Raw genomic sequence first — 24494 nt, 5'->3', positions numbered from 1 at the left:
ATGCTTCTTTCCACCACTGGTAGTGGCCTAATGAGAATGTGTGATATGTAGGCCCATATATAAAGGAAATGTATGAAATAAATTGCACACCATAGAACACGTGAACTATTAAAAAAACATGTTCATAGTCAAACTCCTGTCCCCAGCAAAGGGAAGACACTGCAGGACTGACTGTGGTGGAGCTTAACATTAGACACTGAGCAGTGGGGGGGGCATTTTCTTATCACATATGTTTGGCATTTTGTACTCCGTGATTATTCTTCTAATTCTGATTCATAATTGTATTCTTCAGATGTCAAGCGCATTCTGTGCGTTAGTCAGCGTTAAACCTGAATAATCTATTGAGTCTAGAGCTGCCTGTAAACAACATTCCAAGCAAATAGATTAATGAAACAAAATGTTTTCCTCCGCCTGCCGCAGCCGCTGCGCACAGCTCTGCGCCATGGGGCCAAATGTCGCCAAAACCTTCAAAACTTGAAAGTGTTTGTTTTTCTCACTCTCCAAACCAAAAGCACTTGACCAAACGAGTGACTGGCCTTTATTTACAATCCCCCATTCGGATTTAGCAGACGGGCACTTGAAGGCAGCATTAGGGTCATCAACCATCTTGCGTCACGAGCACCTGTAACGCGTCGGCCACGGCCATAAGCCTCTTGCTTATAGTCTGTCAGTGAACATAATTCCTGTGCGGACGGCAGGCTGGATGGGATGTTCTGCATGGATCTGATTCCTTATGATGTGTGATGGAGGGACACCGACGCATCAGTGGCGCACGCTGACCCCAGAGCCTATATCTGTCACGTGACCTGGCCGTCTCCTTGGTTCCTCTGTGCTGCAGTGCTTAGGCACTCAAGGTTTTTAATAAATCCCCCCCCAATCTGTCATTTACCATCAACATCCACGAAACTAATGTCAAACTGGAGCATTAACGTCTGACTGACAGGCGTCACAGAACGCTGTTTGTTGTGTATTCCAATTTTTTTTTTTTTTTTTTTTGCATGATATCTCATTATGTACTTAAAGATCAAAATTGGACTCATATAGGAACACAACCTGTCACAGTGCCACAGGCTGCGTTACCCAAATTGACGCCGATGGGTGCATCTCAAATGATATTACAGCATTAATTATAGGACTGTGGCAGATTAGATTTCCCCCCAAGCAATTTAGCAGAAACTGCGTCGCTTAGCAACACCGTTACCGTTTCAAAAGCGGTGTCGTTGGCAGATGATAAACATTAATCATGAATTAATAGCATTCAAATGAAGATGCATTAAACATCTGCGTGCTTTCTGTCGCCATTTCACGTAACCAAAAGCTCGGGTACGCAGCGGAGCTCTGAGTGGCTTTGGAGAAGCCTCTGCGCGCAGGGAGTTACAGATCACCGCACGGGTCAAAAGGCAATGCGGCGAAAATGACACCCAGTGACTTTGGAAAGGGTGACATATTGGAGGGCTTGAGTACCTACAGTAATTGACGTGTTCACGTTATGAGCAAGCACAAAAAACTCAGTCCCTCCGCGGTGAGTGGTCACCTCAGAAAACCCCCCTGCAGCTTCATTAGTTTCGCTCCACACAACTTCCCCGGCTGAACTCTGCAGCTGAAACTTTTTGATGGGAGCGACTCTTTCTGGCAGAGAGAGATGCGCGGGCAAACAGCTCTGAGAGAGAGAGCTCAGCATAACCAGTTCTGGTGATACAGATTAAAATAGGAACCATAGCAGATTGGATTATATTTAATACGCCGTTTCATATCGTGTAACGTGTCACATTCTGGGCGCTGTGCCCTTGTTTATGAGGTGCGTCCGAATTACAATTAGCCCACATTTCACTGAGATCCCTTTGAAGGCATCCACGCTGTACTGTTTTGTGTAGACCTAACCAGTGGGCCACATTCAATTGACCAACTGCATGGGATCGTGCTGGGTTTTGTGCCATCCCTTCGCGCTCCGTGCCACCTCTCCAAATTACGCACAATGCGTCGCCGCCAAATAACACAAAGACTCGATTGTGCAGAAACGCTGCATGTCCAATCGTGTTGGGTGGTCTTTATTAACAGGAACAGTGGCAGATGCGAGCCGGTGGATGGTAAGCTCGCGTGTCTTCAAGCAGCAGAAATGAAACGGGCATGGCACACGCGCGTGGCCTCGCTGCTGTCAATACATTTTAGGCATTCTGGGAGCACAGATGCGGGTGTCGAGTTCATTCTGGCACAGAAAACTTCCAAGAGATGCGTCTGATGCTCTAAACTCACTCCCAGTGTGTGCGCGCACGTGTGTGCCGCGCGACTTTAAACCAGCGCGCGCCCCTAAGCTCTTTATCTATACGTTGAACGCTTTGATATCTTCCTTTTCCTGCACTGACGAGTAACCGGACCGGGACCCGCGCGCCAGAGCTCCGAGTCCGGAGTGCAGTGCGCTAGGGGAGGGAATCCCTCCCGTGTCTGACGCTTCCTTTACCAAGGAAACCCACACGCGCTCTCTGACGCAACTGCCCATTTTAGGAAACATGCGTCAATGGACCAAAGCAAGTCAGACACACAGTGAACTCCACAGCCGGCACTGACGTCCGTATCAAAAAATAAATATCTCCAGACATGTTTTAGCTACTTTAACTGCCTCCCTGCTTTTCGATTATATCTCCAGTGTCCGCCGGGCGAACGATGCTCACAGCGGATACTTCTTTTTCACTGCCTTATCCAGAAACGACCCCTCCCTGGATGAAGTCGCAACGCCCAGGCGTGACGTAGGCTGTTTCGTTGGTGTTGAAAAGCCGTTGCAGTTTTTCATAGTGCCATTGAAGTGAGTCATCTCTAGGAAGTGTGGTGAAAAGGAAAAGAAAAAAAGTTAGAACTGTTCCGTGAACAGCAAAGAGCTCAGATAGAGTGCAAGGCGACGGAAAATATTCAGAACATTAGCCAGGCAATAGGCTTTAAAGCGAATGTTAACCTGCGTGAGTCACTGTAACTACAGGTTCACTTGTCTCAACTGGATTTGACTGCTGAAGGTGTGCTACTGACTTTAGGTTGAAGTTTGCGCACCTAGACGGATTTATGATAGCGTAGTTTAGGTCTACCTGCGGCTCCAGTATAATAAAGGCACATTAAGAAATAGTCTTTACAAGCAGGGCTAACACAACAAGACAATATTTATTGAAACTGGTAATATATGCGCGATGTTTTAGGTTAGTTTAGAGGAGCATAATTGCACTTTGTGTTTTCGCCAACTCTTCTCTGGATATCTGAAATTAACAACGTCTCGAGTCAGAGGATTTTTCTGTTGGTGCCTTTTCACTGCGAGGATTTAAAAAAAAAGTGTTTCAGTGCTTCAAACAGTCTGCTGAAATCTTCCTCTTTCCTGGATCATGTACCAGGACTACTCCGGGAACTACGACACCTCGTCCCGCGGCAGCAGCACCTCTCCGGCCCAGCCAGAGTCCTTCACAAGCGGCAGCAGCACGATCGGAAGTCCGATCTCTACCTCAAGCTACCAGGTAACACCAGGAAACTGCCGCGACATTATCTTTAAATAATACCCTAATGTCTGCCTTGGAGTCGATTTCAAGTGCACAACCTCTTAAAATTACAAGTTGTGTGTCCTGTAGATCTTTTTTTTTTAAAATTTTCTTTATCGTGGCACCGCGCCTCCGCCCGTCAATAGCTGTTGATAGGAATTCTTCAGGTCGCTTGGGAAAAAACCGGATGAACCCAATGGCACAGATTGCACCGATGACTCAACAGATGCAAGACTCGATCTATGCACAAGTATTTTGGACTCGTACCATTTGAATTCTGTCACACGCTGTCACACAATCGGATCGTGTACTTTTTGATCAAATATCAACCGTGAGCGCTGTCTGGTGCGCACGCTGCAAATGGCGAATACGTGGTGATTTTTGACCACATGAATAAAAAATAAACATGGATTCTTCAGTCGGTCCTCACGGTACAACACAACTTCTCAAACGTTACAGGTTACACCGACAGATGTGAGGTGATCTGTGCTGGTCGGTGCGGTAGACTCGGCTCGCGGTGAAATGGATTTGAGCCTGGGGTTTCCAGATGTCAGTTTCAGATCCACTATCTGTTTCTCGTCGCTCTCATCTTTCCCATCAGTGCGTAAATAATATGTTTGGAGTCTTTGCGCCTGTAGCACCCCACTGGAGACGCATTTTACGCGTATGCATTACAAGGACGATAAATCCTTTATAACACATGCATAACATACCCTGAGCTATTTGCACATTGCGCAATAAATTGCTGGCAATAAACGGGGCAGAGTTAAAATGGATAATGCAACAGGCACGTAGGCTGCTGCTTGATGCAGACGAGGCAAGGGTTAGGCGACGTGCCTGCTGCAAAATGTGATATTAGTTGCGTTAAAGTTGGTATTTGGGTCTTGTTTGACTGATCAGAAATGACACGGTCGCGGATCGGATTGTGGTCAGATTTTCTCAAGGCCAGTCTCGCGCTGCACCTGGCACATTTCCTCCAGCGGGAAGCGCGTACACACCGGGAGCGCAGCGTGATCAAAAGCCTGTACTTCCTCATGCCAAACCTGAAATCGCTGAGTTCTGAGAGACAGTTTAAAAATACCCATCCCTGCAATCAATCCCCTCGATTTCATCGAAGGCTAAGGTTTCATACGCACAGTGAGATGTGCCCTCCACACACTGTAGGCATGCCAGTGTGACGTTGTGACGCCGTGTCCAAATGTTCACAAATATATAAATCCGGGAAGAGGCTGTTGTTTACCCGTACCCAAGTCTTGCGTATTGTGCGCTTCTGTGGAAAAACCTCGTCAGGCTCACGCAACATTACGGTAAACGACTTTTGGCCCGTATCTATCATTGCTCTGGTTCCCTGTAATCACACACTGGCTGTTTCCCATTACAGCGGGCTGGAACATGGCCCATTTGTTATTGAGACATATCAAAACAAGGCTTTTTCCCTGTTTTTATTAGACCGGGAGTTTCATCACTTAAGTTCTCTACATTTTATGCAATGACTCTACTCAAAGTGTTTGTCCTCCATTGCACACACATTCTTCTTCTTTCATCCTTTTTTTTTTTTTTTTTTAATGGGAATTTTAACGCTCTTATGTTGAAGCCAAGCTCGCCAAAAATCTAATTCTGGCGAACTGTCAGGATTGTTACAGCTGGCTGCTTCCCCCTTTACTGGAACTGAACGCGTTTCACATGTGCTTAACAAATCCCATACACAATGACTCACCAGATAAACAAAGTTCCAATAGACTGCCGGGATATCCGACGGAAAGTCGGGAATACGGGGATATGGGGACGTGCGTAAATTACTCACATAAGCAGGCTGCACGTCTGTCTGCGGACTCCAGAGACATCAGATAATACTGATCTGACATCCTCATACTTGTGATCATTATTACAGTCAGATTCACACATACAGTACATGCTGATTGTAGATATTTATACATTTAAAAAAAAAAGAAAGAAAAAGTTTAGGTTTTGAAAGGAGGGCTCCAAATCCACTATTTGAGGGTTGAGTGCCAAAGGTTGAGTTGGTTTGAAGTCATAATCTTGTCTTTAGACCAGAAACACAGTATCTTGCATCACAGCATGGCTTTAGACATACCCACAACTATAGGCAAATGCATAATTTAGCTTTTATATAATGATAAAACACAGTAAAAAAATTAATAATATTTTATCGGTGTCACTTGCCAGATTTTGTGTTTCAGAAAAATCCCTCTGGAACAGTTATTCTTCAGGACAATATAAGAAGGTCTACAGCGCCATATGAGCCTTTACATTATGTATCTACCCAGTCAAAAGTGCAACTAATATGTAGATTTACCCTCCTGCCGGTCCAGACACGTCTAACACTTCCCCAGTTGTAGTAAAGTGAGATGCACTGGGCACCTTGGGCTTTCCCACATGATTCACAACATGTGTCACTGTTCCACTCCAGGGGTTACATACACAGTGTTTTGCCTTTGTAGATTGAATCATTACTATATGCTTGAAATGTGGAAAATGTGTGAATTTCATAATGGTGGGTGGTGGTGTGTGTCTCTGCCATTGTGCTGTAAGCGTAATGAGGCAGGGCTCATAGATATTAGATGCTTAAGGAGTTTAAGTCGCATGCGACTGACCCATACGCTCCTCTGCGAGCGGATGCCACCCCACTTTTCCGGAAAATGTCCTTACATGTGATCATGCAACCCGTCTTATCATCTCTCTCTCTCTCTCTCTCTCTCGTTCCTTCCTTTGTTCCAGAAGTACAGGGTCGACATGCCCGGCTCCAACAGTGCCTTCATACCTACCATCAATGCAATCACGACCAGCCAAGACCTGCAGTGGATGGTACAGCCCACCGTCATCACCTCCATGTCCAACCCTTACTCACGCTCCCACCCGTACGGCCATCACCTGACCAACGGCCCGGGGCTGCTGGGCCACAACACACTGGCGAGGCCCGGGGTCATCCGCTCCATCGGGGACGCCAGGGGCCGACGCAAGAGGGACGAACAGGTGAGGGATCTGGGATGACAATGTGGGGTAACAGGTGTGCAAATATATCGCTGAGTTCATTTTATCCCGCCAATAAAGTCTACCTGTTTGTATCATTGTTATTCTCCTCACAGCCAGCCGGTAGTACCCAGCTCTTGTTTGTTCTCTTGCTCTTGGCTTCATAGTGATTGTGTGCGTCTGTCGACCAACTCATTTTATTCCTTACTTGCCCTTAGCTCACCCCAGAGGAAGAAGAGAAAAGGAGGGTGAGGCGTGAGAGGAATAAGTTAGCCGCTGCCAAATGCCGCAACCGCAGGCGAGAGCTCACCGAGATGCTGCAAGGGGTGAGTAGAAACCTGAAAACTGGAGCCACCAGATCAGATCCGAATCTATTATTGGGCCCCGGCTTTCATCATATAAAACGCCCACAAATCAGTTTAAGTGCTGGGGCGTCTTGTTCCTCTTATGTGGCAACCACCTCTAGCTAACACCCATGCTTTGCCATGCTTATAGTTGACGCAGAAAATCAAAATGGCAAGAAAGCAACAAAATACAGTCTTTGTATACATAGAATACATGTTGCACGGGGGGGATTAAGTCACACTTGTTTAGAAGTCTGGCAGGAGTCTAGATTTTTGATGAGCGATTGAACCCCGCACCTAAATTTACAATCTCGCATTTCTGGTTCGACTCTCTCTCGCCGTGTCTCTGAGTGCAAGGTCTGAGTGAGGAGATGACAGGCGATGAAAAGCTTTTTGTCTCGCTCAGCTGCAGACAGAGGTAGGGCTGTCTCGCGGCACTGCCTGGCAACCAAATGGACTAATTAGCTGAATTACAGCGAGGTTGAGCTTGTCAGGCCTTAAAAAAACAAAAAAAAACCCAAAACCCTAGGAGTGGAATTTGCTGTAGGCAGCTGTCTCCATGAATGCAGGACATTTTGTAAAAGGGGCCAATTGCTTGTCTCACAAGCCCACATAGAGACATGCTGCGTGCACACACACACACACATATACACACACACACACACACACACACACACACCACAGCCATTGCTTCAAAGGAAAAAAACAAAACTTATTCTCCAAATAAGGAAGTGTTGCTTTCCAGTGAAAAGGAGCAATATTCCTACAGTGTCTCCTCTTTGATTTACTGAAATTGTTAAGCGTCTGGGCACATTCCCCTGGCCCTTTGTGTATAACTTCCTCATAGCTTTGCCCATGAGTCAAACTTCTCAGACAGCATGTCAGCTTCTCTTTATCTGCGAGATGTCTAGAACGGACGAACAGCTTAAATGGGATCTTTCTTTGTCTTTAATGTGACACATTAATGACACACTGTTGATGCAGATCTCGTATCTCTGAGACACAAACAATGCACAGTTATTATGTGAAACTCAAGCAGAAAGCTTCGAGATTACACGTTGTGAGTCCAAATGGCCCATGACAAATTCTTGATTTCGTGTGTTGTGCTGCTTTATATGTTTAGGAAACTGTAGCAAACCAACAGTTCCCTCTTTTGGCGCTTTAGGGGAACACTCATACAATCTGGCTACAGCATCTCGAGGCAACTTGAAATTCTGGTGTTATCACATGTGTTCAAAGCTTTGATTAGGCTGAATATAATTTTGGCTTTGTCATTGGATATTCATGAAAATGCTATTGCAGTATTTGCTTTGATCAAGTTAAAACTATCCTGCTTAGGGCGCCTTGGTGGCCTAGAGGTTAAGATGCTGATGTGAACTGCAACGTTCCCGGTTCACGTCTGGCTATCCCCTCATTTCCTGTCATCTCTCTACTGTTTCTGTCCAATAAAGCCGCAAATGCCCCCAAAAATAATTAGAAAAACAAACCTGCTCATACTCAAGCCTTAAGTGCTCAACCTTATTTCCTGTTTGTCTCCACAGGAGACTGAGAAGCTGGAGGAGGAGAAAGCGGACCTGCAGAAGGAGATCGAGACCCTGCAGAAGGAGAAAGACAAGCTGGAGTTCATGCTGGTTGCCCACAATCCCGTGTGCAAGCTCCCCATCGAGGAGCGTCACCAGCAATCAGGGCACCAGCAGCAGCAGTGCGCCCCCCTCCCCCTGACAATGCGCCCCAACATGGGCACCCGGGCTCAGATGAACCAAGTGGTAGTGAAGCAAGAGCCAGACGACGACGATGAGAAGATGGGCAAGCCCCAGCGCTCCGTCATCAAGCCAATCTGCCTGGGTGGCGGCGGTATCAGCGGCGGGATGTACTGCACAGATGGAGAAAGCCTGAACACGCCCGTGGTGGCGGCGTCCACCCCAGCCGCCACGCCCCATGCCCCGAGCCTCATATTCACCTACCCGAGCATGCTGGAGCCCGACAGCCCCTCACCCTCCTCCGAGTCCTGCTCCAAGGCCCACCGGCGCAGCAGCAGCAGCGGCGACCAGTCCTCAGACTCCCTCAACTCGCCCACCCTCCTGGCCCTCTGAGCAAGGCCTCTGAGAAACAAACACTGTGGCTGAAGGCAAGCATGAGGACCAACTGCGTGCCCCCCCCCCGTCAGTGTCTTTTAAAGACCCAAGAGCACATTCAACAGTCCAGACCAAGCTGACCATGTGAGCCGTTTCCCCCTCCGCAGGGAGACCCACAAGGGCTACGCCGTGTGTTTCTTCTTGTTCTGCTTCAGTGTAAAAAAATTTTATTTGTAAAAGTGTGTGCACCAACCCTAAGAAGTGTCAACCCTTCGCCATTTCAACTCCAGTGTCAACTTGTTTACTGAGCAGACAATTCTGAAGAAAAACATGCCTAAATCTGGCAATTGTGAGTTGATGTGACTGCAATTAGAGAGCGCATACTTAATATATATATATATATATTTTTTAAATGTTTTAAAAAGCCATGTGGCAGACACTTGCACTCCGCCAAGACGAATCAATAAATCACTAAACGAGGTCAGCATTCTACTGGAATTTCTGAGGGGAGAAAGAGACAGTAAGCAAAGACTTCCTCTCATCGTTTTTTTCCATTTAGATTTGTCCTTTCATAACTTGGACCTTGATTCAGGAATCGCTACTTAGAGTGTGTACACATTTCTGACGCTCTTTCCATCTCTTTAATTGTATTTATGGCCTGTGCTGATTACATTTTATAAAGTGTTTTGTTGAGACATTGTCCTCTCCTTAACCTGCCTGTAGAAAAGCAAAATGGTCATCCACAGGGTGACCAAAGCACTCCTCAGTGTTGCAAAGGATACGAGCCAACTTTCAATCAATGACTAGTTCCTCAATACTCTATATTTCTATTTTGCCATAGTGGCTTGACTTTACAGTAGTGTTGGTGTGCTTTTCCTCGGTGATTCTGTACCTGAACTTTACAACCTGTTTATGACAAAGTGTATGTGATTTACATTGATGTCAGGGATATCTCTCATGTGTAGTCGAACCCCATAGTGAAGAACGTTGCAGGACTGCAGGCTGTTGTATGGTCTAGCCAAAGTGTTGCATTAGTGGTACTTATATGCGGAGGGACGGTAAACTTCATCGCTTCATTGTCTCACGTCAAGAAAGGTTTGTCTTTTCGCTCAGACATTTAAAAAAAAAAAACGACAAAAGTTTGAACAAACCCCTCCTCCACTGGATTCCGTACTTCTTTCTTTGTTTCTTATATTCTCTAAATAAAGGTCTAACCTTTTCCAACACTGCCTCTCAGGGCAGGTCAGGTTTCTAAAAAGCCAAAAAGGTTTGTATGACACATGTAATTCGTTCGTCTTTGTCTAAAAGGAGGGATTTTGCTCAAATTTGAAAAAAAGCCACTGTGGTCTAGACTGTCGCCAGCTGCCAATGATGTCAACCCTGTTTATACTGTGTTTGTAAATCTGTCACTTTTAGTAAAGAAATGATGTTTAAATTCAACTCAGATGTGCTGATTTATGGGTGTATGAACATATGCCAACGTCGAGGTACTCAGCAGAAACTTTGTGGAAGCCTTGTTGGCTTTAAACAAGGGCCAGACGCAGTTCACTTTTTGACAATAAGGAAGGGAAAAGAAGACTCTCTCTACAGCTGGCCTGAGATGAAAGAGGGGACACCTTGAGAAGATGTCATATTTCTGAAGATCTATGAAGCACTTCTTTTTCATTATTTTTACGTGTGTATCTTAAAGGGATGAGGGTTTTCAATACTGTGCACTGAGAAGGACACAACAACGATATTTGGGACTTTTTTTGTTTACTTCAAACATTCCTCGTGAATATAATGTCAGGGGTCAAAGGGGGGGTGTCATCTTTGCTCGAACCCTTTTTGTTATCAGAGGAATAAAAGTTGTAGTAGGAAGACTTTTGTTGCGCTGGATGCAGAAAATGGACTTTGCAATTCAATATAAGCTGCTGCTACTTTGGAAAGAATATGTTGGCTATTCATCATTCGATGATGGTGGGTTTAACATCACTGGTTGTGATATCATGTGGGTGCAACAGGAAGTCTTGCAATCCTGTATGACAACATAAAGAGGTGAAACGATAACCAAAAACATTACTGTGGGCGAGTCTGATATGTCTGTATGTTGAAATATTCTGGAGCCCCTCGACACACATAGGAAAGCCATTGACTGTATCTTCTGCTGTACATGTCATCTACTGTCTGTCGTCTGTTTTCAACTACTATTACATCTTTTCCAAATGCTTTAACTGTTTAAAATGATTCAAAATGAATAAAAAAAACAGCAATATGTATAGAAGTGTTTGTTAATTTAAATGAATAATAATAATAATAAAAAAATCATTTCCAGCCTGACATTGTCCTATTTTGTTTATGGGAATGCATCACACTTTTTTAAAGGCCTGTCATTGAGTCTAGTATTCAAAATATCATCACTATTTATTAATCATTCTCATCATTCCAAAATAAGAAAGACTATTTGACCCTATTTCTGACTTGGTTGGTGGAATTGAAAGACGTTAACAGGTTGACAGGTTAACAACAAGTAGTTCGTAAAAAAGACAAAGGAAAGAGCTACCTCAAAAAACTACTTCAGAATTCATTCAATTGCTTCTTTGAAGCCTCTCAGAGCAATGACACAGGACATGATAATATTGTCATTATATGTTCAGTATAGGCTTTATGTTTAAAATGGCTCATGTCCCCACATTGAAAAATGTAACTACTCCAGGTCTGTCAAAACACTTGGATGCACTACACTTTTATTAATAGGGGACATTACTGTCCATCCCTCTGCAGGCTATAAAGTGGTATCAGCTGCAACACAGCCACACACCTGGAAACTTCGTCTTTTATCTAGAACCAACAGACAACAAATGAGTTCTCGTACAACATTCCTGTGCTATCATTGTGAATGTTTTGTCCATCCCCATTAAGTTGGAGTGGACAGAATATTAGCATCACAGCTGTATATTTTAATTGTTTTACTGTGAAAGTGGACACCGGAATTGTTTAGGCCCATTATTGTGTGTTTACTGCCCTCAAGTGGTCACAGAGGGGCATTACAACACTGGGTTGAAGTGCGAATGATACACATATGCATGGTGGTTCTTATTTTCAGCGGTATCAGTACTAATACCCATGTTAGCAGTAGGCTAATGTTAATACTACCCCCATGTATAGCGTCTACTTGTTTTATTCTGAAAGTTGTCACCGGACGTAATATTATATTTCTGCTATCAAACTGGTAAAGTGGACGGCTGTTATCTCATGCAGGAAAAACGACACAACGCCAGTAAGTAATGCCTTGGTCACTACAGAGCCAGGTAGTAGGTTCATTTTATTAATGTAGGAGTCATTTTATGTTAAACCATCTTGACTGACGTAATGCAAATTCATAATGAATCGAATCAACACTAATTGGAAAAACTGCTCATATAATTCATTTGAACAGAGTTTTGCCTAACTTTCTAATGTTCCATTAGCACCCCCTTCTTCACAGCATTCCTATGGGGAAATTACTGCTTTACTACCTTTGGGCCCGTAGTCGACTTTGTGAATTTTATTTAGAAAACTGCCACCGGAAGTGCTAGTATGTCACTGTGTTTACCTTGATGCAGGCGGAGACAACCGTTTCATGACTCATGTGTTCATTGCCTCCTAGTGGTCACAATAAGTATCTACAACTGCACGTTAATGGCAATGGGTTATGTTAATACCACTGACCGTTTACAGTCTATAGTTAATACTAAATATTATTATAATTCTTGGGAAACTATACCATGTAATTCGACAGTAAGACAGACCTGCAATACATCTGGGACTGTTTGTCCATCTGAAGATCCACACAGTAGTTGTCACAATGTGGAAGTGCATTTCTGTTTATTGTGAAAGTTTTATTTCGAATGTTTCATCGGAATGATCACTTTGCTATTCTGGCTTGATGCTGGTGGAGTGACGTGCTGGTCAAACAAAGGAGCACCTTCAGCGAAAGACTCGTCCCCCCCAAAATGCACCACAGAGCGCCACAGGAAGTCATTCCTGCCTGTGGCCATCAAACTCTTTAACTCCTCCCTCTAACTGTCTGTATTACCCTAAGTCATTAAACTGGACATTGATCATTAACATCACTGCAGTACTTGAAATAATTGTGCAATATTCTCTGTTTTCACTTTAATTTATTGATATTTATTCATACTTCTATTACTGCTGTGCAATATCCACGTCTCATAATTAACTTAATAAACTACACTTAACTTGATAGTACATGCACTATTACTTATTACTTATATTTACATTGTATTATTATACTGTACATTACTTATCATCAACCGGTAAATCCACTTTGTCCTTAATTTACCTTGCCTGTATTATAGTGTATTATATTTTGATTTGCCTAGTACTTCTATTCCTGTGTGCACTGACGTGATTGAGCAGCTGTAGCAAAAGAGTTTCCCCTCGGGGATCAATAAAGTATTTCTGATTCTGATTTCTGATTCTGAGTCAATAGTTGTCATGAGCGTATATATAATCCTGAGTATCCATGCCCTCTAGTGGTCATATTAAGTAACTACAACTGCGCATGCACTTCTGGCAGTAATACCAATATCTGTACAAATCATGAATTATTGATATGGAATGTGTGGTTGTAGTTACTCACTGTGACCACTAGACAGCTGTGAAAAGTCATGACAACTGACTTTCTACTAACTACCTTAGTCTTTTACACCACAACCAAATATAAGCAAACATTTAAATGCCATTGACAACTCATACAAAATGCCATAAACACACATTACTATCTATACTAATCTGAATTCTCTTTTCATGGGGTTTCTCTCCTGGATATCCAAGGTAAGTGCTCAATTAAATTTCTTTCTTTTACAGGGATTACAGGTAAGTAACAGGTAAGTAACGATTTAGCTTTAGAATTACTCTCCTTTCAGGTACTGTACACACAGGTAAACAATGGACAGCCTTAGTTTATATGAAAACACCAGGTAAGTATTTAACATTGCTCTAGTATGTATAATATGAACTTGTCTTATTACCTTTTTTAAACCTATGTGAATTATGCTTATATGAACTAACATCATCTAACTTAACAGTATTCTCCTGTATACCAAAAGCATCAGTCACTGTAATTGTTTCCCAGTGTAGTCACAGAAATGACAATAAAAAAAACCATCAACATTGAAAATGTCATACCTTGAAACACCCAAGGACTTTGAAGGGATAGTGTAGGAACAACATAGGCTGTAACATTAGCTTGCTAGCAACAATTTGTCTTAGCGTACCAATCCATGCAACCATTAGCTCTCCAGCCTGCTCCACGCTGGCACACGACCAAACTGTGTTGCTACAAACATTCCCTCAGTTCAGCCATACTTCACACAGTTTATTACCAAACATACATCTCTAAAACATATAACTCTATTTATTCATTCAACTGACTTTAGCTCACACAGAAAGGTACTGGACTGTCTTTTAGTTTAGCTAGCAGAATTCTTTTGATCAGTGCCCGCCATTTTAATCACTGAAACATGGCAACACTCATTTTCAGCTATGATCAAATTCTATGTCTCTGCACGTTACAGTTACGAACTAAGGCTTTACTAAGTGTACTATTATTGTCTATTACCAGGGGCACGTTCAACAGTGCTGTGCTTAGAGGGAATAAAATGACCACACACCCCAGTAAAATACCTAATAACAGGGTAATACAGGTAAATGAGAAAGTAATCTCTAAACTGTACATGAAAGTAGAATCTGTAGGCAGGGGACAAGATTGCACATTGGTGGTATGAAAACTGGAGCTTTTACCCACTGAAGTCGAGAGAATATTAATATTCAGGAGGGCTAACATTAGCCAGCTCTCTCGATAATGTTTTCTAATATTGTCAGGAGGTGACGCCAATCGCCAAATTTTATATGCCTCTATAAATCTGGACCGTTATCACTTACCGGCACTTGTTACTTCGTTCGTCAATGAACTAAGTTAGCATTTGCACTTTGTTTAGCTAATGTTAGCCAGCAATATCTCTGTTGAGAGGTCCTACATTAATTTGGAGATAAAAATGTTAACGTAAGTAAGAAATAATCCTCATGAAGGTGTAAAAGAAACAGACAGGTTTGAAGAACGGTAGCGGCAGATGAGTGTGGTTTCTGCCTCTTAAAGGAAGTTTTTCCTTGCCACTGTCGCCAAATGCTTGCTCATGGTGGGATTTGTTGGGTCTCTGTAATTAATATTATAAAGAGTACGGTCTAGACCTGCTCTATAGGAAAAGTGCAATGAGATAACTTCTGTTATGAATTGGTGCTATATACATAAAATTTAATTGAATTCAATTGAAGAACGTCAGGGAGCTGCAGTGTTGGTGAGTGATAGCAAATGGGTCGCACTTTATATTTACGGTACACTAATAAGATGTAAAAAGCCTTACTTTGTATCAAATTAGACCGAAACTAGAAATTATATGTTCTTTATTAGACAGTAAACAAACACAACCCTACCCTACCCTAATTAGACACCATACACCTAAATTATGCCGTATTAGGCCCAAAATATACTTAGACACTATTATACCAAATTACACTCTAATTAGAAACCAAACAGGAGATCCTAATACACAATTAGACACCATTTTACAAGATCACAGTCAAATTAAATCAAATACAATACCATATCAGATCCAAAATATGAATTAGACTCTATTCTACCCTTAGTACCAAATCATGCTATATTAGACACCACATTTAATGCTGCCAACATGGGCCTATGGTAGCTTAATTAGACAACACAAGCTGTAATTAGACAAATTTAATGCCATATTAAATCGGCCTTTATAATAGTCGCACACCTATTAATAGTTCCGGAGGGGAGTGATGGGAGTGGGTATAGGGAGTTCGGCTGTAATATAAACCTGAATAAATACCAATAAATATTATATATGATATTTATTGGTATTCATTAGGTTTATATTTGGGTGTGTAAACTCCCATCTACCCACTTCCCTCTTGTTGTTACCCTCCCGGAACTAATAGTCGGTGTGCGAGCCCCCGGGGAATTCTTTTGCCCAAACACCTTGGGAGAAGGAGAACAGGCAGAAGTAAGTTTGTACAGAGTCCTCTAAAGGTCACAGCGGGAATTTTTTTGAGGGCTACTTTTGCATTCCCTCGTTACATGTTTTGCGTTCTCTCGCAACTAATTGTATGATATCAAGTAGAATAAAATAGAAAAAAAGGCATATAAGGATAGAATGATTATGTGGGGGTCCTAGAACGTCGAACATTCAATAAAAGACATTAAAGGTGAGAGGAAGATATTGGCCTGTTGCTCAGCTTCCCATTTAAGTGATGAAAATTGGCATGACACCTGCTTTATCGGTATTAAACCAAAACCACAATCTTGCCCTATAGCCTGGCCCTTGACCAATTTTATCTTTGTCAGCATAATGTAAATATCCTCTAAAAAAACAGCCTCGAATATACAAGATGCTCTCCTGCAACCAGCCACAGTGGACAGCTTTCTGTTTTCCCTCTTTAATGTGATTGTGTCCGTGGCCCAGCGCTCTTCAGACATCAATAGCTGAAATCCTAGCATGGGCACTCATGGAAATCAAACACTGAGTTTCTGGGATCTTTCAGCCTGCTCGGGCTGTCAGGTGGCTGGCACAGAGACAAATGTGTAATTGAATCGTTACAATCGTTATCTCGTTTTTATTCATTATATTAAGGACATGTTCCATGATACACACACACTTACAGCTAAAAAAAAAAAAAAAAAAATCACACTCTGATCCATATTGTGACACAGCAACTGTTGTAACCTCGACGTACAGATTTCTCCGTTCTCTCCCTTTCCTGTCACTGTCGTGTGTGCTTGGATTAAATTGATTTCTACCCCCGAGATCTGATTACAGCTCAGAGTGAATTTAAGACATACAAGCACACTTGTGACCTTTTATTCTTCTCTTTCAGCCAGAGTGCAGACTTTTTCCCTCCACTGTCAAAGTAGCATTTCAAGAACACGCCCTTCATTTGAACACGACTTGTTCATTGTGAGTCGATGTATATGTGCTGAGTAAGCAGAACAGCTGATAACCCCACAAGGGTAATTAAAGGGAAATTGATTTAAGTCTTGTGAAGCCACTGTGAAACTAGCAAAGCAGTAAAAGGCTAATAAACATCAAACATGGAGATATTGAGACATGTGGCTCAAGTCCTATTTGATGGCCAGTACACTGCTGAGCAGTCATTATTCTGGTGCTGGAGTAAGAAACGGCAGTGTTCAAGATGAGGCCCCAAAAATTAATCTTAGATGCACTATATATATATATATCATAGTTTCAAAAAACAAAACACTCTGAAGGGGGTTTCAGTTACATATTTGATAGGAAAAAAATGTTTTTTATGCTTTTTATAACTTTCAGAAGAAAAGTAAGCCAAGCCTATTAATCAGCAGATTTCAGCAACTAAGCACACATATCTAAATGGAATAGTATTACATGCAACTAATTGTGTGTTACCAAGTATGAAAGTGATCAATTGGGCAGAGAATGATTTGTGATCACACTGATAAGTTGTGGAAGAGTTTACCCAGACCCGTTAGGACTCAGTGTAAATACAAAATAAAGGCATATAAGGATAGAATGATTATGTGGGGGTCATTTTGTAAATGAAGGATTTCACTGATTAGACACAGTAACGAGAATGTGATATTGTGATATTTTCTTAGTCAATATTGGATTGTAATAAATAAAAATACAATTCTACAAGCATATATATACTGTATAATAGAATTCCATAAAAGTTACCATTTGGATTTGATTAAACTCATACTGTATTTCCAGACATACAGCATCATTTAAGTCCTGATTCTGTGTATGGCATGTCGGTATGTTGTTTTAAGACAGACTCAGAGAAATGTGAACCTATCTGTTAAAGGTGCAATGTGTAAGAATTTAAGAGATTTAAGAGTTTAAAACATTCAAAAATTAACTAAAATTCTCAGCAGAATGTGAAGAAATAATAGCTGTTACGTTATGTCAAAGACGTGTATGTATTGTGTTGCAGAGATATCTACTGAAGTTAGCATGCTAACCAGCTAGCCCAGGCACGTCCTGTGTTGTAATATCACTTACAAGCCCCCCATAGTTTCAGCTGGGAGACTTCACTCCGTTACACAAGCTCTCTTAGCTTTTTTAGTCTAATAAATAAACAAAATAAAATGTAAAAAAAGAAAAAGACATATGCGTACACCTATTTTCCTTATTAAACAGAAAGATACTACCGTACACCTTCTGAATTCACGTTTCTTTCTTACTAAACTAAGACCTGCTTAACTGCAGAAACAAAATAAAACTCACCAAAACCGTCTCGGTTAGTCTTTCCACTGTTCCAACAATCACCAACTCTGGATTGGTCGAAATAAATCCTTAATTCAGTTAAATGTGAAAAATATTCTGACTCTACATGCTGTCGCTGCCCTTTTGATGCCCGACCTCCCTCTCGCTCCTACCCCGCCTGAATCCACCGTGTCTTCGTCGTCCCCAGAGTCAACGTCCTGGTTGGAGCCACTGTAAGTCACCTTGGTACCTTATTTCCTGTCCTCAAACTGGCCACCATCGGTCCCGGTCCAGCCGTGTTCACTGGGAGGCTACTGAGCCCGGTACCGTTGCTCGGTCCGGTTCTGGTGCCCATTCCGGCGCCCGCCAGCAGTCCCCGCTGTGGCCTGAAAACCTCCACCTCCCGGCGGTCTAAAACCTGTGCTAGGACCACTAAGGTAGCCGCACAGCTATCTGTGCCAACTGGCTAACAGCAGTTAGCAGCAGTTATGACCTGATATGTGATATGCTGCCTCCTATTTCTTTTGGAGTATGACTTCAACAGGTGAGAGTAGTCTTAATTATTACACATTGCACCTTTAAACCCACATTAATTGACTTTTTTTGGCTACTTGGGGGCAGCGCAACAAGTTGTAAAGACAATTTTGGAATAGTATCACCTTATAAAGTTTACAGTTGCATATTTGCACATCTAGCAGACACAGAACAACATTAGCATTTATTTGGAGTCTCTTTAGCTGCTATATGCTCCACTATGTCCACCAGCTGGTCACTAACTGTCTGTCTGCTGTTTGGTGCTGAGCAGGTAGTGTACAGTGGGTTTATCAGAGCTTTTTCAGGTCACATTATACATAGTTATTTCATCCATTGTTAATAATAAAATATTGATTGAGCAGCATAAAGGGAACTTCCTAGTACATCCAGTTCAGCTCCCATTCAGTTAACCCTCTGCATGTTTGAAAGTTGTTACACTGAAAGTACCAATTTAACTGAACCCAGTCTGAGCTTAGCTAGTTAAATGCTAACTAACAGATTTATAGGTACTGTTGGTGGATGATGTTGGTATCAGCAAGAGGAGGAAGCAGTGCACAGGTGCAGCTGTATATGCTGATATTAAGGTGTTTAGTTCCCGTGTGGGTACGAGAGGACTGGTTGCTTTGCAAGAAGTGTGATGCTATTTAGATGTTAAAGGCGCCATCCGTGATCCAAACATAAACAACAGCATAGTCCCACCACCACATTCAAAACATGGAATTGAAAGGTTTGTTTACAATAGCTATCAGTGAACACTAAAATAAAACAGGCCGATATTTTCAATTATGGTCAACTGGGAAACAGCTAATTCTTATTTTCCTTACTGTTTTCCTTATTTTCTTTAATTATATATGTACATATATCTGTAATGCGTAGTATGTGGTCAAAAAATACTGAGTGGGCCTTTAACAAACATAAAACATAGTATGAAGCGATAGGAGCAAATAGTTGTGAATAAGAGAGTAATAACTGAGAGGATAGGGGTGAGTGAATGAAATGGTATACAATTTCCCCAAATATTCTACATTTATTGTTTTTATAATGTGGTCTACATTATATCATAGAATATTAAACAATATATAAATAAATAGTTTGAACAGCAGCCCCATTCACATAAATCCTATGGCATTTTTTCATTTTTGCAAGTAAGGTGCTTCCTACACTCTTTTTGTTGGCTTTTTGGTGCATGTCATCCCTTCTGCATGTTAGTTGTCAACATGCATGTTAACATCATGTCAATAACATCAACATCATGTCAACAGCCTCATGGAGGTCACTAGCAGGTTTAGGTTTTTAGTCTTGTTCTTTCAGTGATTACAACAACAGCACAGACATTATCTCTACGTTCCTGTGTAGAAAGCACCTGGCTGTCCTTCAGTACTGAGACGACCACAGATATTGCTGACGGGGACTTTCACTTATAAAGACTGAAGCAATGAACTAAATCAGAGTGCAACACTGTTTGACTTTGAGGGGTAAGGCAGTACGCAGGAGGAGGGACCCAAGGAGAAAAGGTGACCGTAACCCTCAGTGCTGACGTAGACGTTTATTTAAGGGCTGATGCCACAAGCTGCTTAGCAATTCCCTGACAGCTGACGCCTGCAAAATAGCAGAAATGTTGTAGTCATCGGCTGCCGGTGAGAATAATCTGACTAAAGATCACCACCTCACCACAGACAGTATTGTAGAGGCCATAATTTATATTAAAATCAATTGGATTGAGATAGAAGTTTCTGTTTTCTACATTACTGGCATTCTTTGGAGGGCGGCTCGGATGTCTGGTCTGTTTTCATCGATCGGCACATTCTTATCTGTGGACGAGATAACAGATAAAACAAACACAGATACTGATGAAGGTAACTGTGGCAAGAAGGAGAGCATTAAACCACAGCATGATTAAATGTTTGCTTACATATAGTTTCAACACAAATGTGAAATATAACCTGTTAACAGCTGCATGAAAGAAATACAAATCCTGGTGATGATAATAAGACAAACCCAGACACATAACTTTATTGTCTGGTTTATTCTTCTCCGTTTAAAGACTCTCGATACTCATCGTGACATGAATTGTGAATTCAGCTCCTTGTAAGGATTTTTTATTGACTTTTAACTGTTGTTGAGCCAGGCACATTGATTAAGAACTAATTACACTGATGACCAAACAAACAGCAAGAAGCCTCTCATTGGATTAAGCAATTAAAAGCCTTTTGACTCAAAATGCAGCAGAGACATGAGATCAATACGCATGGATTAATAGCAGATGAGGACCGCAACAGCATGGCAGGAATGGAGATGGCCAGAATGCTTTGTCATATCTTTTCAGTGGGCAAAAATGAGGAATTTTAAAAACTTGCTATGAATGCAAGATTGAATGTGACTCAATCCTTTACTGTCAAACTTTCGTAATGCATTTAAGGGCTTGAAAACGGGGTATTGCTTGTGTTGACTTGTCCATACTGAATGAAGTCAGTAAAGTCATGAAAAAAGGAGTTCATTACAATACATTCTGCAGCTAACCCTTTTCTCTGCTCATGTGTCATGGTCACAGCTTCTTTTACAACTTCTCATGAGTTGTGAGTGATGAAGGATTTTTTGCTGTTAAAAGTTTTGACATTGCAACCTGGTACTCTTTAATTAAACCCCTTGTACTTGCTGGAGAGGGTTCAGTTATTGCTTTGTCTGAGATCTATGTGTCTTTGCCTCTGATAGAACTTGGAGAATTTATTGAAGATGTTCGTAATGGGCAGAGCCACGATCAGCAGCCCACAGATGATGCACAGGGTTCCTACCAGCTTCCCAGCAAGCGTAACGGGAAAGGTGTCCCCGTAGCCCACTGTGGTCATGCTAATGGTGGCCCACCACCAGCCTATGGGGATAGTCTGCAGCTCTGACTCTTGAGATTCTTTCTCTACAAAGTAAATGAGAACAGAAAACATGGAAATGCCCACAGACAAGAAAAGCACCAGCTGCCCTACTTCACGGGAGCTGTGGCGCAGTGTGGCGCCAAGAGAGCGAAGGCCGGGCGAGTGGCGAGCCAATTTTAGGATGCGAAACACTCGCATCAACCTCAAAATCTGAACCACTTTGACAACATTCTCAAGGTCTGTGTTCTCACCTTCATCCATTATATCACAGGCTATAATGACATAGAAGGGCATAATTGACATTAAGTCAATAATATTGAGGGGGCTGCACAAGAACTTCCTGGCTGATGGTGCAACAGCCAAACGAAGAATAAACTCTACAGAGAAGCAAAGAACGCAGAGGCTCTCAAAGAAAGAAAGCACTGGGTTTTCAATCTCCTTCTCATTGAGATCAACCTGATGGAAGTCTGGCATGCTGTGGACACACATGGCAACAATAGAGACAATAACCATACTTAGGGACGCTAAAGCCATCACTTTGGCTGAAGTGGAGTAACCTGGATTCTCAAGTCGAATCCAAATATTCCTGCGGACATCTGCACACCAGGAGCCTTCGAACATTTCTATGTCCTCCTCCAAAGCTGACAGCTCCTCAACAGACGAGTCCGAGCTGTGGAGCTGCAGTTCATCGCTCCTCTGATCCCAGCGCTTATCCTCAGCAAACTCCATCAGTTCATGGAATCTGTGGCAACAGCAGAAGTCCAGGTGGCGCGCCTTGATGCCCCAATACTCAATCTCTTGAAAAAATGAGACTACGCACAGCCCGTCCACCAGGTGGATTTTGCCTGTGAGGTAAAAGTTGAGAACGTAGCAGAAAAAAAGTGGATTGCGGTCAAAATAGTACTCCATTTCAGAGGGGCTGAAGTCATCGCAGAGCTCCAGGATTGCTTCTTTGGAGCTGCAACACAGAAGGCGACCCAGACGTGTCTGTGGGAATCGTTTCAGAACGTCGTGCTCCATTTGTTGTTTGAAACCACCAACATTGACATTAATAAAGCAATCATCAGGGCTGTGCCGATGAAGGATCTGTCCATACACCATGATGGAGCAGCTGCTAGATGCTGTTCAGCTTATCTTTGGTGAAAATCTCAGAGGCTTTGTCGCCTGCACACAATGACACTGAAATGAGTACACCTCACGGTTTCTTGTAGGTCATTCGGTCACACGCTGAGAGCTGTCAAGTATCAAGTTGCATCTGGGTTTCTGTGACACCCTGTAAAGGAACGGTTAAATGACAGCATCACTTGCTGTGCAGTTTTCATTTACAACCTAGAAATAAAATGTTTCCATCAGGCATTCAAAATATATAGTTACATTTCTATTTGTAGCCTATCACAAGTTACAAGTCATGACAGTGCTCATTATTATTACAGTATTCAACTTTTTGAGTTAGATGTGCAACAGAAATGAACCTAAGCCTTAACACATGAACAACTGGCTCATTAAAGTGAATGTATTGGCTACCAGTGGCTTAGTGCATGAAACTCCTGCTGATGAAATTATAAATTGAAAATGTTCTTATAGTAGACATCTATGATATCTAGTGTGGCCAACATTTTACATGCAAACACTGAGTTGGGATTCGTCAATACTCATCACTACCTGCCGTCACTCTAAAACCAGGAGCACGGTCTTGTCTTGTGTTAAGCTCGGTAATAAAGCGTTTTTAAATTGCAATTAAAGCTGTCAGTGTTTTAGACTCTGAAAAAGAATCGATGGCGAAACATAAAAAGTAGAAGACTAAATAAAGTGACATAAAACAGACTTTGTGCGCCAATTACAGGGACATTGGGAGTCAAATTAGCCGTTCAAAAATGATCACTTGGCAGAACAACGGTCGCAGCAAGAGAATATTTCCTGTTCAAGCATCTCCACAGAAACTTGGAAACTGGAGTAAATGATCACAGCAGCATACCTGGCTCGGTCCGGAGTGTAGCGTTCCTTGCAGCGGTGCGGGGGTTTGGAGTGCAGCGCAGGGCGCGACGCACCTTCTAACAGGACCACTGATCACACATTGATGATGATGATGATGATGATTCTGTAAAGGCTGCTTTCTGTTCCTCATGTTTTCATCTTGTTGTGGATATTTTCTGTGATGCATTTGGATTTGCTGTGCTGTCTTTTTGTCTCAAATAATTTGAAACTAAATAAACTGCAAAACGAATAGAATAGAATGCAGCAGAGGGGGATCTGAGACATGAAGATGACTAAATAAACACCGGGTTGCAAAGAAATAATATAGAACACAAGAGCAATGCAGTGCAGTATATCAACCTTTCACACACTCTATTTGAAATAATGCTCAGGTTGGGGTTGAGCATGAGCTGGAACTTTTTTTATGTGGACATGGAATATAATTCATTTGAAAACCTGAAAACAGAATTAATACATATACATATAAGTGAATTACTAAAATGAATTGAGGAACCCTAGTGTCATGTCCTAATAATGGAAGTGTCATTTAAACTATCATCATGGCCCAGCCAAAATTGAGTAATTATTAGTCAATCAAAGTGATAATTAGGACAAATCAAGCTGTAATACTATGAACAGCAGCAAATACTCCTACTGCAATGCATAACAAATGACAGAAAATATCGTTAAAATATGCTAAGCAGACACATTTAAAAATAACTTTTATACAGTGACTGTTTATGATGCTGTAGCTTACTCACTGATGCCATTTACTGACAGTAGATGGCAGGAGAAGATTGTATCGGAGCGCGTGAGCGCTGATGCAACGAAACAGCAAGAGGAACTTCAGCACAGACTACAGTGGTGGAGCCTTGAGGATATGGTT

The 24494-nt window shown here is 42.2% G+C and overlaps 2 protein-coding genes across 3 annotated transcripts; one reads left to right on the top strand and one right to left on the bottom strand.

Annotated features, from left to right (window-relative positions):
• Nucleotides 1-2781: 2781 nt before the first annotated feature.
• Nucleotides 2782-10362, top strand: fosl2 (FOS like 2, AP-1 transcription factor subunit). 2 transcript variants are annotated; one of them, XM_044165928.1, is made up of 4 exons: nt 2782-3491; nt 6255-6506; nt 6722-6829; nt 8389-10362. In XM_044165928.1, exons 1-4 carry the CDS (start codon nt 3363-3365, stop codon nt 8938-8940), a joined length of 1041 nt encoding a protein of 346 aa, XP_044021863.1. In that variant the 5' UTR covers nt 2782-3362; the 3' UTR covers nt 8941-10362. The 2 variants fall into 2 exon arrangements, with proteins under 2 accessions (XP_044021863.1, XP_044021862.1); XM_044165927.1 differs by having other exon boundaries at nt 6252-6506.
• Nucleotides 10363-20794: 10432 nt separating this feature from the next.
• Nucleotides 20795-24436, bottom strand: kcns3a (potassium voltage-gated channel, delayed-rectifier, subfamily S, member 3a). The gene is made up of 3 exons (XM_044165926.1): nt 24370-24436; nt 23610-23846; nt 20795-22907 (listed from the first exon to the last, which is right to left on the bottom strand). Exon 3 carries the CDS (start codon nt 22733-22735, stop codon nt 21434-21436), a length of 1302 nt encoding a protein of 433 aa, XP_044021861.1. The 5' UTR covers nt 22736-22907; nt 23610-23846; nt 24370-24436; the 3' UTR covers nt 20795-21433.
• Nucleotides 24437-24494: the final 58 nt, after the last annotated feature.

Source organism: Siniperca chuatsi, linkage group LG15 (genome assembly GCF_020085105.1).
Source record: "Siniperca chuatsi isolate FFG_IHB_CAS linkage group LG15, ASM2008510v1, whole genome shotgun sequence".
NCBI lineage: Eukaryota > Metazoa > Chordata > Actinopteri > Centrarchiformes > Sinipercidae > Siniperca > Siniperca chuatsi.
This window is presented reverse-complemented; position numbering and strand designations above follow the sequence as displayed.